The following is a 15,176-nucleotide window of genomic DNA, read 5'->3' on the forward strand; positions in this document are numbered from 1 at the left end:
AACAGTAGAGGAACTCAGCAGGTTAGGCAACATCTATGGAAGGGAATAAACTGTTGACATTTCGGGCCAAGCCCTCCAGGTCCTGATGAAGGATCTTTGCCCAAAACATCAACTGTTTATTCCTCCCCATAGAAGCTGCCTGGCCCGCTGAGTTCCTCCAATGTGTTGTGTGTGCTACTCTGGATATGCAGCATCTGCAGAATCTCTTTGGGACCAGGCATCTTCCCTAATCTAAGCGAGCAATGAGGTACATAACTTTGTGGCTTTACTTGTTGGTGGTGAGTCACCACAGCAGGACTGGGCATTGGGACACAAATGCAAAGCGACGAGAGCAGGCAGCCAAAGTTTGGCAGTGACTTTACAAAGAATGGTGATAATGAGCATATTGCTCTACACCAAACTGTCCGCCATCTTCCCAGCCGTAGTGAGTACAAATTAATGCGTGCTCACATCCGACGACGCTGGAAAGGGCAGCTACAAGCGTTTTCCTTTCAGCTGCAATGTTTCACCTCCAAGTTGAGAATTCACTTCTCATTATTTAACAGGCTTGTCTGAAATGAAGCTTGGAGTAAGCCAACCAGATTCACATGATGCTGTCCTTATGGACTTCCTGCTGATGACTGGTAAAGGACTGAGTAACTAAAATGTTATACGTTCAATGGGAAGGCTGGTATTTTTTCGGGGTGACCGTAAACATATCAAATCTTACAAATATACACCCACCTTTACCTCCTCAATCCTGTCACACTATAATAGAATTACATTGCATGGTAACAGACCCAATGGCTTACTAAGTCTGGACTGACCATCAACCTGATCTCTATTGTCTCCCGTATTCTGATTCATGGCCCCGGTTCTATCAGTCACCCACTCACTCGGGGCAATATACAGTAGATGATTGACATCGTTTGTGATGTGGGAGCAAACAGGAGCTCCCAGGGTGGGAAACCCGTACAGCCACAGAGAACATGCAAACTCCACACAGACGGTATCTGAGACCAGGACTTGTCTTGAAAGACTTAACCCCCCCCCCACCCAGATTTTTTGCTCCTTGGACATGGAGTATGGTATATTTCTAGAAGCTGCCTCTTGGGCGGGCCCTGCTGTCAGCCCTACCACCCACCTCCATCAGCCTCCTCTGGGAAGGGGGTCAGAACTCTGCCCCCCACCCCCCTACACTTGTTTCCGGCTATGCCAGAAGCCTGGAGGGCCAACCACAGCAGAGCGCTTTACCTCAGCCATGATGGTATAACTGCCAGCATGCACAGAGACCAGAGTCCTTACGAGTCAAGTCAAGTCACTTTTATTGTCATTTCAACCATAACTGCTGGTACAGTACACAGTAAAAATGAAACAACATTCCTCCAGGACCATGGTGCTACATGAAACAACACAAAACTACACTAGACTATGTGAAACAACACAAAACTACAGTAGACTACCTGAAACAACACAAAACTACACTAGACTACCTGAAACAACACAAAACTACATTACACTTCAGACCTACACGGGACTACATAAAATGCACAAAACAGTACAATAATTAACAAACAAGACAATAGGCACAGTAAAGGACAAATTACAATATAATAATAAATGATGTAAATGTAAACAATGTTTTAGCAGAAATTGAAAAAGAAATGAGTAAAATTTGCAAAGGGAGTGGAGTGGTGTTCAGTTGAGTGTGTGTGTAGGTTGGTGTCAGACTAGACTCTGGGAATTAAGGAGTCTAGTGGCTTGGGGGAAGAAACTGTTACACAGTCTGGTCGTGAGAGCCTGAATGCTTCGGTACCTTTTGCCAGATGGCAGGAGGGAGAAGAGTTTGTATGAGGGGTGCGTGAGGGGTAAAGTGCCAAAGCTTAGCCCAGTTGGTGAAATAAGCTCCCACTTATATCTGTTCTACCTTCTTCCCTTAGTCCACTGTCCTCTCCTATCAGGTTCCTCCTTCTTTGGCCCTTTACCTTTTCCACCTATCACCTCCCAGCTTCTTACTTCATCCTCTTCCCCCAGCACCCTCCTTGCCCCTCTCCTAGTCTCACCTATCACCTGCCAGTTTGTAGCACCTCCCCCCACTCCATCCTCTTATTCCGGCTTCTGCCCCTTTTCTTTCCAGTCCTGGTGAAGGGTTTCGCGCTGAAACAGCGACTGTTCATTTCCCTCCCTAGATGCTGCCTGACCTGCTGAGTTACTCCAGCATTTTGTGTGTGAGTGGATCAGAGAAGCTGAAGGATTCTTTCCAATGGCACGGGTACAGGGTTTCTTTCTTCATTGCATACATTCCAATCACATGTCAGCTACACCAATGCAAAGCTGTCTGCCAGGACTGGCCTCGAGTGAGGCCTGTAAGTGCCACATTGTGCACCACTGCACGTCGAGTGTTGTACTTCACCTCCTCCCCTTTCCAATCCCATTTCCACTTTCCCTTAGATCCCTCTACGTTTTACCTTCCTTTTCAGCCTGCTATGTGGGGCCGAATCATTGTTAAACCATGTAAACTATATCAAATATGCTGCCCTTGGTGCCATCTTCTGGCTAAGATGGCGCTGAGCTGCGGTCTCCTCTGGGAGGGAGGCCAGGACTCTGCCCCCCACCCTACTCCACGTGGCTGACACTGAGTCATCATTTAGGGTTGTAGGGATTTTTTTTTGGGGACAGGGAGGGGAGTTTGTGGTCAGGCTAAGGCTTAGGAACAAGGATGTGGAGGATTAGAGGTCAGGCCTCTGCTCTGCCCTCTCCACATTCGAAGACCAGTGATGTGAACAGGTAATGAAGGGTATCCAGACTCTAGGCCTCCACTCTGTGCTCAAAGGCCCATGACAAGGACATCCATGGATGTTGAGTTGTCCCAGATTGGTGGGTGCTGGGTTCGGATGTCTGTGCGAGCAAAAGGCATGAGGGCCAGAGAACTGGAGTGCCCAGAGATCGGGGTCCTGTTATCGGCTAGTCCAGGGCTCAAAACTGAAAGTCAAAGCCCGAGTTCGATCGGGAGTCCAGAATCTGAAGCCCAGTGGCCAAAGCATGGAGACTGGAGGCATGAGGCCTAGCCTGGGCTGGAGGACTGCTCATATGGGTGGGTGGGCAGGAGGGAGGAAAGGGGTTCATTTTGCTGTTGTTGGTTTGCTTCTTGCTGTGTCCTGTGTTGTTCTGCCGGGGTTTGTGGGCGTGCTACGTTGGCACTAGAATGTGGGGCGATGCCCCAAGCACATCCTTAAATCTGTGAGTTGTTAACGCAGACAACTGCACGATTAGATGTGCATGCAATAAATAAATCCGAACCTGATCAGTACAGATTTGAGTGTCATGCAAATAAATCTATGCTGACAGCCCTTGATTAATCCGTGCCATTCAAAACGAGGATTACTGTTATTCCTCCGAATGTATTCCATTAGCATGCCCAGCACTGTCGTTGGGCTCTCTCACCAGTGGTTCTCATTCCTCCAACATAATACCTGCAACAACCCACTGGTCAGTGCCACTCTTTCCTACCTCATGCCCTGAGATGCATTTCAAACATCTCTGGCAGATTTATCTATTTTTAAAGATGCTAATTCACTCACTCTTGTTTATTGCGTTCCATTATTTTGCAATCCCCCCTCCCTTTCTGCAAGGTGTAAATGCAGTGGAACACCCTCTACTTGTCTAGATGAGGTAGTTCCAATAACTTTCCAGAAGTTTGGCACCACCCTGGACAAAGCAGTCCTCTTGACTTGTACCACTCTCACCTCCTGAAAAATTCACTTCCTCCTCCACTGGTTGGTTATGGCATACACCATCTACAAAATGCACCTCACTTGCTCCCAAACCCATGAACTATAAATACAAGACATACTATGACAAGAAGGTACAAGGGAACACCACCACTACTGTGTTCTCCTTCTAGGTCATCCACCTCAGGCCACTTATCTATGTCAGACTGCTATTTATTGATTATAGCTTAGTGTTCAACACTATCATCCCCTCAGTGCTAATCAACAACCTGGGTCTCAGCACTTCCCTTTGCAACAGGTTCCTTGGGTTCGTCGTTGGGAGACCACAGTCAGTGTGGATTGGAAGTAGCATCTCCTCCTTGCTGACAGTCAACACTTCAAGGATGAGTGTTTGTCCCACTACTCTACCCTCCCTTCGCTCATGACCGTGTAGCTAGGCACAGCTCAAACAACATCTATAAATTCACTGATGACACGACTGTTGTTGGCAGAATCTCAGATGGTCAACAGGTGGTGCTTCAAGAAGGAAGCATGAATCGTGAAAAATCCTCAACATCTGAGGCGTGTCCTCTTCTCATTGCTGCCATCAGAGATGATGTACAGGAGCCTGAAGACACACACTCAATGTTTTAGGAATAATTTCTTCCTCTGCCACAGATATCTAAGCAGCCCATGAACACTACCTAACTATGTTGCTCTCTTCTTGCATTATATAATATTTATATGCTCTTATTGTAATTTATAGCAATTCCTATGTTTTATACTGCAATGCTGTCACAAAACAACAAATTTCACAACATATGTCAGTGATAATAAGACTCATTCTGATTCTGAAGTCACACACCATCCTGACTTGGAAAATGTGTCAGAATCAGAATCAGGTTTATTATCACTGGCATATGTGGTGAAATTTATTGTCTTGCGGCAGCTGCACAGTGCATTACATAATATAAATTATACTCAGAAATATATTTTTAAAAAATAAGTGAATGCTGCAATGAGAGAGCAAAGGAAATAGTGAGGGAGTGTTCCTGGGTTCATTGTCCACTCAGAAATCTGATGGTGGAGAAGAAGCTGCTCCTAAAACATTGAGCATGTGGCTTCAGGGTCCAGAACCTCTTCTGGATGGTAGTAATGAGAAGAGAGAGGGAATGCCCTGGGTGCTGGTGAATCCTTCAGTCCTTCAATGTCATTGGATCTAAATCCAGAATCACCCTCACCAATGTCACATGGGGTCAATTTCATTAGAAGAGCTGTATTGGTTAGAGATAGATCACCGCCAGCTTCTCAAGGACAATCTGTGGCAGATGATCAGTGCTGTCCTAGTTAGTGAAACATCGTGTTCCATAATGTAGTAAAGAGTAATATTTAGACCAGCTGCTGCTACACAAACGAAATATGGTGGCAACTGATGATGATACGCACTGAGAACTATGAAGATCCTTGTACCAAGGACAGAAGGATATAAATGTAGAAAGATGGCTTGCAGAAACCTTGTGAAAAATCTATGCAACTAAACCAAAGAAGGCTAGTTGTCCTTTTCAGCAGAATGTAACTGTTAGAACAATCTGAAAGGTTGTGGTTTATCATTATCAATACAAAGCTGACAAGAGGGATAAAGTACCAGGGAGATCCAGGGACATGTAAAGTGATGACAGGAAACCGGCTTTCACTCCATTCTTTATTCAGAGGGCAATGAGCACACTGTCAAGAGGCAGCAATAAGCATTTGTAGTGACATCCTGTTTTTGACTTTCTCATCGTTGCCTCTGCACAGAACTCCTTCAAGTCTTCAAGTAGAAGGAAAAAGAGGACATCACTGAAGAGAAAAAGCAGCAGGAAAGGAGCGGACGTGAGTCAGGATGAAGAAATGATTTATCTATAATTCCAGAGACAGGCACCCTGAGGGAACAATCAGTGTTAGGATCATTTTAATTTCCCCTTAGTTATGCTGCGTGGTTGCTATGGCGACAACTATATATCTAAGGCTGTTTGGTTTGTCACCAGAAACAGATACAGCCATGAGTCCTAGAAATACAGAGCCCAGTACAATTGACAAACATTAATCCGATGGTTACGGATTTCAGTAAGATGACCATTCTAGTAAGGAAGAAATAAACCAATAAACTGTTGGTCACCAATCCTGACCATACCAGAGGGGTTAGTTGACCTTGCTAGCGGATAACAATTATTCACCTTGGAAATCCTGTGTTTCCTGGGAAGTGTTGCACCTGGTCTAATTAAACGCAGGGGTTTAGGGTGACATTCCAACGGGTAGATTTTAGATGATTTTATCACTTCTAATAACTTCAATTTCAGATATTAAATTTTTTTGTCACTGCTATCAGTTAACATAGAAATCACCAGTTAACAAACTCAAAACGCTGAAGAATTATGCCACTCTAACTTCTGTAACTTCAACAGGAGGCTGGCAGGGACTGTACTTGAGCTGTAAACAGTGGCTTCAGCCAGAGTTATAGAAACAAAAGAGGAAAAGAAGGAAGAACTTTCAGTCCCCAAGTAACACACAATGACATTCTTTATAGAATTGGACACTTGATCAGTAAACATTAGATCAATCTCCTTTAATCTGTTCCATGTGTTAACACTGATTGGTGGCTACCCCCTACACAAAACTAGGTTCCTGATATGGAGCTAATATTATAGGTCTCCACATAATCCGGTGCAGTGTTGAATTTGCATTGGGGCATGTCTGGACCTCTATCGGTTCAGTGTCCCAGCCCCTGCCGTGTTGTGTGGGATCTCAAAGGTTCACTTATTATCAAAGTATACAACTCTGAAATTCTTCAATTTTTCGGGTAGCCGTGAAACCAAGAAAGAAAGGAAAAGCAGTTCAATTATCAACTCCCAAATCCCACCTCCCCGCAAAAAAAGTACAAAAATGGAACAGCCGCATCAACCCCCAAAATTCTCCAAATCTGCTCCAAATCCTAGTGCAACTTAGCACCAGTGTCACCTGAAGGTAAGACATTTGAAACCCACCATACAAACGAGATGTACTTCAGGGTTAGTCAGTTTGATTCGTGACTCCACGGGCACCAGCCTCCCAGCCTCCTCTCCCACTCTAGTTGATTCGGTTGCTATTTTTAGACAAAGGAACAACCGCTGTGGGACATCTCCAGTGGCACTTGCAAACCAATCTTTGAGGACCCAAGTAGCCATGGAGTGCATGTTGGATAAGAGCAGAGTCAGGCTTGGCTGCAGCAAATGCCCCCCTCCGCCTTGGCGACGTAATGTGTCACACACTGTCAAGGCTCCAGGCTGAGTTACGAAGCTACAGGGTACCCGGGGAACTCCAGACCTGTACTACTTGTACACTGTAAAATGAGGGGGAACCTCTCTCAGCGGGAGGGGTGGGGAGGGGGGTGGTGTTTTGTGAGAATCGGAGGGAGCACAAAGAAGTGATTTGGAGGTCTGAGTGTGTCCATTTTTTATTACAGAGAGGGATTAAGGGGAAGTCTCTCGAGGTTTCACTTTAATTGTTGACAGTGTGCACAGCATGTTTGCCTCCTTGCGCACGTGGCAGCTCGACGATGCGTTTTGTTACCTGGGTGGGGCTGGAAGGGGGTCACGGGCTGTGCCAGCTTGGTGACAGGGACCTCACTAATGCTCTGACCTCTGCTTTTCAGGAAAGCAAGTGGAAGCCGTTCATCATCAAACCCATTCCCTCACCCTTGATGAAGCCGCTGCTGGTGTTTGTAAATCCAAAGAGTGGTGGAAACCAGGTTGGTGGAGAAGGAAGGGAGAAAGGGAATCTTGCGCACATCACCTGTCTTGTTAACCCCATACCCAAACTCTGGACTGCCTTTCTAGCATGCATCATATGGGCTTGGGTGACCACTTCACCGAGCAGCTTCACTCCATCCAAGTTGGCCATCCAAGTCTCCTGGTTGTCAGCCATTTTCATTCTCCATCCCATTCCCTCACTGACATGCCTGGGCAGTAGATGGAGACCATTAAAGATAAAATTATCTTTATTTGTTGCATGTTTATCAAAATGTCGAAACATGCAGTGAAATTGGTCATTTGCGTAAAATAAAAATCAGCAAGGATTGTGCTAGACGGCCCCCAGTTGCCACCACGCTTCCAGTGCCCACGACTCACTAACCCTAGCCATAACCATGTGTCTTTGGACTATGGAAGGAACGGGAACACCCGGAGAAAATCCATACAGCCATGGGGAGAACGTACACACAGTGGTGGGGAATAAACCTGGTTCCAGGCATTGCAATAACAGTATTGTGCCCCCACCATATTAGAGGAACTGCATCTCATATTCCAGCTCAGTACCCTGAAAACGGGCGGTATGAGCACTGAATTATACAACTTACGGTATCTGCTACCCCTTGTCCCTGCTCTCTTTTCTCTCTCTTCCTGATACACCTGGCCCCATCACCAGATCTTACTCCCCTCCTCTCCATCTGCCCACCACCCACACACCCCTCCCACTGCTTTCCCTTCTCCACCTCGCTCTGTTTATTCCATGTCCCACCTTCCCTTCCATCATCTTGTGCCTTTTGTCATTTCCAACTATCACCACCCAGCTTCTTACTCTCCTCCTCCCTCATCTTCTGCCAATCACTCCCCGCACTTCACTATTCCTGCCAGCTCTTGCTCCACCCCTTTGCTCATTTTATACTAGCAATCTCCTCACTATCTTTCACAGCAGATCAACCCAGAACGCCAACTGTCCCTGTCCCTCCTGACCCACCAGCATCTCGCGTGCCGCTGCAGATTCCAACATCTGCCACCTCCTGTATCTCCAAGACAGCTCTTAGCGTATAAGCCTTCATAAATCAGGCCATTCAGTACAGGAGTTAGGGTGTTATGTTGAATGGTATAAGACATCGGTGAGGAATTTGGAGTATTGTGTGCAGTTCTGGTCACCTACTTACAGACAGATATCAATAAACGTGAAAGAGTGCAGGGAAAATTTGCATGGATGTTGCCAGGACTTGAGGCGTGAGTTATGGGGAGAGGTTGAATAGTTTAGGACTTTAGTCCCTGGAATGTAGCAGAGATCTTATAGAAGTATACAAAATTATGAGGGGCATAGATAGAGTAATTACATTCAGGCCTTTCCCCTGATGTGGGTTGAGACTAGAACTAGAGGTCATAAGTTTAGGGTGAAAAATGCAAAACTTAAGGGGAATCTGAGGGGGAACTTTTTCACTCGGAGGGTGGTGTGAGTATGGATCGAGCTGGCAGCAGAAGTGATGGATGTGGGCTCAATTGCAACATTTAAGAAGAGTTTAGATAAGTATATGTGTGGTGTGTGGCCAAGTGGTTAGGGTGTTGGACTAGCGATCTGAAGGTCTTGGGTTCGAGCCTCGGCCGAGGCAGCGTGTGTGTCCCTGAGCAAGGCATTTAACCACACAATGCTCCAGTCTACCCAGCTGAGAATGGATACCGGCAAAAATGCTGGGAGTTAACCTTGCAATAGACTGGCGTCTTATCCGGCTGGGGGGGGGGGGGGGGGGAGTCTCGTACTCTCAGTTGCCTCACGCCACGGAAACCAGCATAAGCACTGGCCTGATGGCCTACAAGGCTCGTGACAGACTTTAATCTTAATCTTTAGATAAGTATATGGATGGGGAGACATGGATTGCTATGGTTTGGGTGCAGGTAGATGGAACTAGGCAGAATAACCTGTCAGCATAGACCAGATGGGCCAAATGGCCTGTAGTGCTCTATGATTCTATGGAGTTGCTGCTACCTTGTGTATCTCAGTCCTGTGCCCTCTTCCGATGACACACATGCCACAGGGTCATCTCTCCCTTTCCCTGATCCTACACCCATGGATTGAAGCACAGAATGTGCAGCCAGTGGGTTCCACAGCAGGACATCAGGGTACCCAGTGTGCCTTCCATTCTACAAGCCCTGCCGAGTCAGACCGAGCTAGCGAGTGCTCGCCATGCTCCAGTCCCCACCGCCACCCCTCCCCAAGCCTGGTCGTTGTTCTCTGTTGCTTCATCTTCCCTTTACGTGTGTGTTTACCTTGTACATTTCTGTGACAGGGAAACAAGGTCCTGCAGATGTTCATGTGGTGTCTAAATCCTCGACAAGTCTTTGACCTCTCACAGGGAGGACCGAAAGAAGCGTAAGTCTACTGCCACTGTCACAGAACACCAGTCGTACTTCTGTGTGGTTGTTTGCATGGTAACTTCACCTGAGTGCGCCACCGACCCATATGTACGTACCACTTTCACAGCTACAGGGCTTGTGTTAGATACTGCCTGGAGCTCCACTTCTCTGATAAGCCTGCACGGTTGGATGTTATTGTTATCCCACCACACTTAAAATTCATTTTTTATACTGCATTATAATAACTTGTCCAGGAAGCTCAGTAAGCTTAGACCATAAGACATGGGAACAGAATAAGGCCATTCAGCCCAACAAGTCTGTTCTGCCATTCGATCATGGCTGATTTATATTCCTTCTTAACCCTATTCTCCTCCTTTCTCCCCATAACTTTTTCATGCCCTCACTAATCAAGAAGCTATCAACATCCACTTTAAATATACACAATGACTTGGCTTCCACAGCTGTCTTGGGAATGAATTCAAAAGTTTAAAGGTTCATTTATTATCAAAGTATACAACTCTGAAATTATTCTTCTCTGGGTACGAAACCAAGAAAGAAAACCAAGGCAGCATGATCATTAACCCCCAATTCCCACCTCCCCGCACAAAAAAAAACGAACGAAACAGATCAGGTATATCGACCCCCAAATTCCCTCCCCCGCACAAAAAAAGGAAGAAAGATCAGGCAAAAAAAAACATAGAATATAAAAAAGCTATAAGACTGAAAAATGACCAAGTCCAGATCCAAAACACAGAAAACCTGGGTAACATTCTCTGGGCAGAGCAGCAGGCTCTCCCCTCCCCGGTAGCAGAGCAATCACAGGGCAGGCAGCCGGTAGTTGCTTTCCGCGTTTGGCTCTTTCATTGCTTTAATCGGCCCACAATGGGAGCTTTAATCGGTGAAATGGAGTCGAACATCAGCTTGCTCCCCGTCCCGCCACCTGCTCACTATGAGGTTTTGCGCATGCTGCCTCGGTCTTCCGGAATCCTCTCAGAGACTATAGGGTGCTAAAGCACTCAACAGATCACCAAACTTCTGTACTCGCCCCGAGGTTTCAATCCCCCTCATCGCTTTAATGGGAGAAATGGAGACAGACATCGGCTTGTCCACAGTCTGCTCACCGCCTCTGCCTCCCAGAATCCTCTCAGAGACTTTAGGGTGCTGGAACACCCAAATGATCTCCAAACAGCAAATGACAGGTCCAACCATTCCAGAATCACATCCAAGACAAAAAACTAACGTAAAAGACATAAAAGAAGTGAAATTTATGGTTTCATGATCTATCCAGAAGATGTTGACCGAAGGAGTATTGTACGCAGTCACCATCTTGATTGACCAGAAGGTGTTTTCCACAAATTCACCACCTCTGGCTCAAAAAATTCCTCTTCATCTTTCTTATAAAGGGATGTCCTTCTATTCTGAGTCTGTGCCCTTTGGTCCTAGACTCCACCACTACGGGAAATATCCTCAACACGTCCACTCTATCTAGACCTTTCAGTATTCAGTAAATTTTAATGCGATTCCCCCCCGCCCCCAACCACCTCCATTCTTCCAAATTCCAGTGAGTACAGGCCCAGAGACATTAAACATTCCTCATGTTAACCATTCTATTCCCAGGATCATGCTCGTAAACCTCCTCTCCTGTGCCAGCACATCCCTGCTTAAATAAGGGGCCCAAAACTGCTCACAATACTCAAAATATGGTCTGATAAATGCCATACAAGCTCAGCATTACATCCTTGCTTTTATATTCTAGTCTTCTTGAAATGAATTCTATCATTCCATTTGCCTTCCTTACCACCAACTCAACCAGAAAGTTAACCTTTATGGAATCCAGCCCTTTGCCTTTTCCACTTATCCACACCCACCTGGCTTCACCTATCACCGTCAGCTTGTGCTCCTTCCCCTCCCTCACCCCATCTTTTAATTCCAGCATCTTCCCCCTCCCTTTCCATTCCAGGTGAAGGGTCTCAGCCTGAAACGTAGACTGTTTTTCATTTCCATAGATGTTGCCAGACCTGCTGAGTTCCTCCAGCATTTTGTGTGTGTTGATTTAGGGAATCATGCGTGAGGACTCCCAAGTCCCTTTGTGCCTCCAATTTTTGAATTCACTCCCCATTTCAAAAATATTCAGTACCTTTATTCCTTCTACCACAGTGCATGGCCATACATTGTATTCCATCTGCCACCTCTTTGCCCGTTCTCCTTTCAAATGCCGCTCATTTGTTAACCCTTTCATTTCCAGGATTATTATCATAAATCTCCTCTGGGCCCTCTCCAAAACTAGCAAATCCTTCATAGAAATGGTCCCGGAAGGATTTAGTACAGGCCGACCCTAAGTTATAAAGAGCTGACTTGAGCAAGTGTTCAGAAGATCAGCAGGTGGATTTTCCAGCTGTTGTGGGGCTGTGGTAAAGGTCAGGCATATGGGAATTAGGTTCACACAATATCTGAATGGTTAAATTAAACATCCTGGGTTAACTGCATGTTGCCCTTGGTTAGCCTATATTTTAGTTTAAATACATTGCCAAGATCCTTCATTTCAAATTGTAAATTGATTTATTATTGTCACATGTACCAGGATGCAATGAAAAACTTGGTTTTGTGTGCCATCCCTATAGATCATTTCAACACATTAGTGCATTGAGGTAATACAGGGAAAAAGCAATAACAGAATGCAGAATAAAGTGTTACAGTTACTGAGAAAGGGCAGTCCAGGCAGTCATTAAGGTGCAAGGCCATAACAGGGTAGATTGTGAGGTCATGAGTTTGCCCTTATGGTCTTAGGAGATTGTTCAAGAGTCTTATCACAGGAGGGTAGATGCTTTCCTTGAGCCAGGTGGTAATTGCTTTCAGGCTTCTGCACGTTGGCGGGGGAGAGAAGAAAGAATGATCAGGGCGGGCTATGTGTTTGCTTTACCGAGGCAGTGAGAAGTATACGTAGACAGAGTCCATGAGGAGAGTGGTGAGCTGGTTTCTGTGATGCACTGAGCCATGTTTACAACTCTGCAGTATCTTGGTTTGGGGCATAACCAAGCTGATTGGATACTTTCTGTGGTATATCAATTAAAAATTGATATTGGTTGGCGGGGACATGCCAAATTTCTTCAGCCTCCTGAAGAAGTAGACTGTTCGGGGCACGAATAGGTCTCAGGAATGAAAGTCTGTGGTTACCTGGTTGAGGACCTGTAAAACAACTGAGAAACCCCCAGAGATCAAGTCTACAATGCTAATTAGTGCAATTAAACAATTGTTGAGTTTACTGTAATTAAGTAATTGCTGTATACAGAGGTGATTTGCCTTAGAGCTTTCTGACAATATACTTCATGGATATTGCCCATGCAAAGGTTCCAAACAAATGTACAGTTGGCTTTGCATGAGGTATCTTGACGACAATGTGCACTCTTCAAGGTGAGATCAGACTTCCCCTACACAATATGTACAGTGATTTGGTTACTGGATTAGAAATCCAGCAGGTGAGAGTTCAAACACTGCTGTGGAAATTGGGAAAAGTTACCCTTCAGTGTAATCAGAGGTAGAAAATAATCTATCCTACACTCAAGTCATGACAGAAGTGGTAAACTCCATCAATGTATGTTGTAGTTAAAATGGTATGCATGGGCGAGTCTTTTCTACCATTGTCTGTACAACTGCAAGTAAACATAAACTGTATATATCAGAAATATGGAATAGAAACAGCAAATACTGGAAACACTCAGCTGGTCATGCAGCATCTGTGGAGAAAGAAGCTGAGTCATGCAGTGTTAGTATTTATTTCAAGAGGACTAAAATATAAAAACGAGGATGTATAAGGCATTGGTCAGGCCACACTTGGAATATTGTAAGCAGTTTGGTGCCCCTTATCCCAGAAAGGATGTGCTGACTTTGGAGAGGGTCCAGTGGAAGGTCATGAGAAGGATTCCAGGAATGTAAGAGGAGCATTTGAAGGCTCTGGGCCTGTGCTCACTGGAGTTTAGAAGAATGAAAGGGGATCACATTAAAACATATTGAAAGGCCTCGAAAGAGTGGATGTGGGGGGGATGTTTCCTGTAGTGGGGGTGTCTAGAACCCGAGGGCACAGCTTCAGAAAAGAAGGATATCACTTTAGAACAGAGATGAGAAGAAATTTCTTTTGCCAGAGGATGGTGAGTCTTAGAATTCGTTGCCACAGCCAGCTGTGGAGGCCAAGTCATTGGGTATATCTGAAGCAGTGGTTGATGGGTTCTTGATTAGTAAGGGTATTAAGGGTATCAAATGTTACAGGAAGAAAATAGGAGAATGGGGTTGAGAGGGATAATAAATCAGCCACAATGGAACGGTGGAGCAGACATATTCTGCTAATATGTCTTGTGATCTTATGGTCTTAATGTTTCAGGACTGCAACCTTGCAGCAGAACTGATGGAGGGTCATCCGTATTAACTCTGCTGTTCTCCTCACAGACGCTGCTTGCCATGCTGAATATTTCCAGCATTTGTTGTTTTCATTTCAGTATGGTTGGAAGGTTCAACAATTTGATCTGACAATTCCTGAGCATTCAAATTAAAATATACATAATATCATGTTGGTTCCAGGGGATGAGGGAATTAACCTCCAAGGAGAGATTGATTCACCTGGGACTAGAGTCATAGAATAATACAGCACAGAAACAAGCCTTTTGGCCCATCTAGTCCATGCCAAACCATTAATTTGCCTAGTCCCATCAACCTGCACCAGGACCATAGCCCTCCATACCCTTCTCATCCATCTACCTAACTAAATTTCTTTTAAATGTTGAATTTGTACCTGCATCCACCACTTGCACTGGCAGCTCATTCTACATTCACACGGCCCTCTGAGTGAATAGGGTTTCCCTCATGTTCCCCTTAAACACTTCACCTTTCACCCCTAGCCCACGAACTCTAACTGTATTCTCACCCAACCTCAGTAGAAGAAGCAACACACATCAAAGTTGCTGGTGAATGCAGCAGGCCAGGCAGCATCTCTAGGAAGAGGTACAGTCGACGTTTCAGGCCGAGACCCTTCGTCAGAACTAACTTAAGGGAGAGTTAGTGAGAGATTTGAAAGTTGGAGGGGAAGGGGGAGATCCAAAATGATAGGAGAAGACAGGAGGGGGCGGGATGGAGCCAAGAGCTGGACAGGTGATAGGCAAAAGGGGATACGAGAGGATCATGGGACAGGAGGCCCAGGGAGAAGGAAAAGGGGGGGGTGGAAACCCAGAGGATGGGCAAAGGGTATAGTCAGAGGGACAGAGGGAGAAAAAGGAGAGAGAGAGAAAGAATATGTGTGTATAAATAAATAACGGATGGGGTAGGAGGGGAAGGTGGGGCATTAGCGGAAGTTAGAGAAGTCGATGTTCATGCC

General features: G+C 45.6%; 1 protein-coding gene across 1 annotated transcript in view; it reads left to right on the forward strand.

The window, feature by feature from the left end:
* The window catches only part of dgki (diacylglycerol kinase, iota), a 244,031-nt gene that overhangs the window by 117,605 nt on the left and 111,250 nt on the right, over positions 1-15,176 (forward strand). The window contains exons 9-11 of the mRNA XM_072269422.1: positions 5,487-5,561; positions 7,360-7,455; positions 9,748-9,830. Coding sequence (XP_072125523.1) covers positions 5,487-5,561; positions 7,360-7,455; positions 9,748-9,830 — 254 coding nt within the window. The remainder of the gene's footprint in view (positions 1-5,486; positions 5,562-7,359; positions 7,456-9,747; positions 9,831-15,176) is intronic.

The sequence above is a fragment of the Mobula birostris genome, chromosome 9 (assembly GCF_030028105.1).
Source record: "Mobula birostris isolate sMobBir1 chromosome 9, sMobBir1.hap1, whole genome shotgun sequence".
NCBI lineage: Eukaryota > Metazoa > Chordata > Chondrichthyes > Myliobatiformes > Myliobatidae > Mobula > Mobula birostris.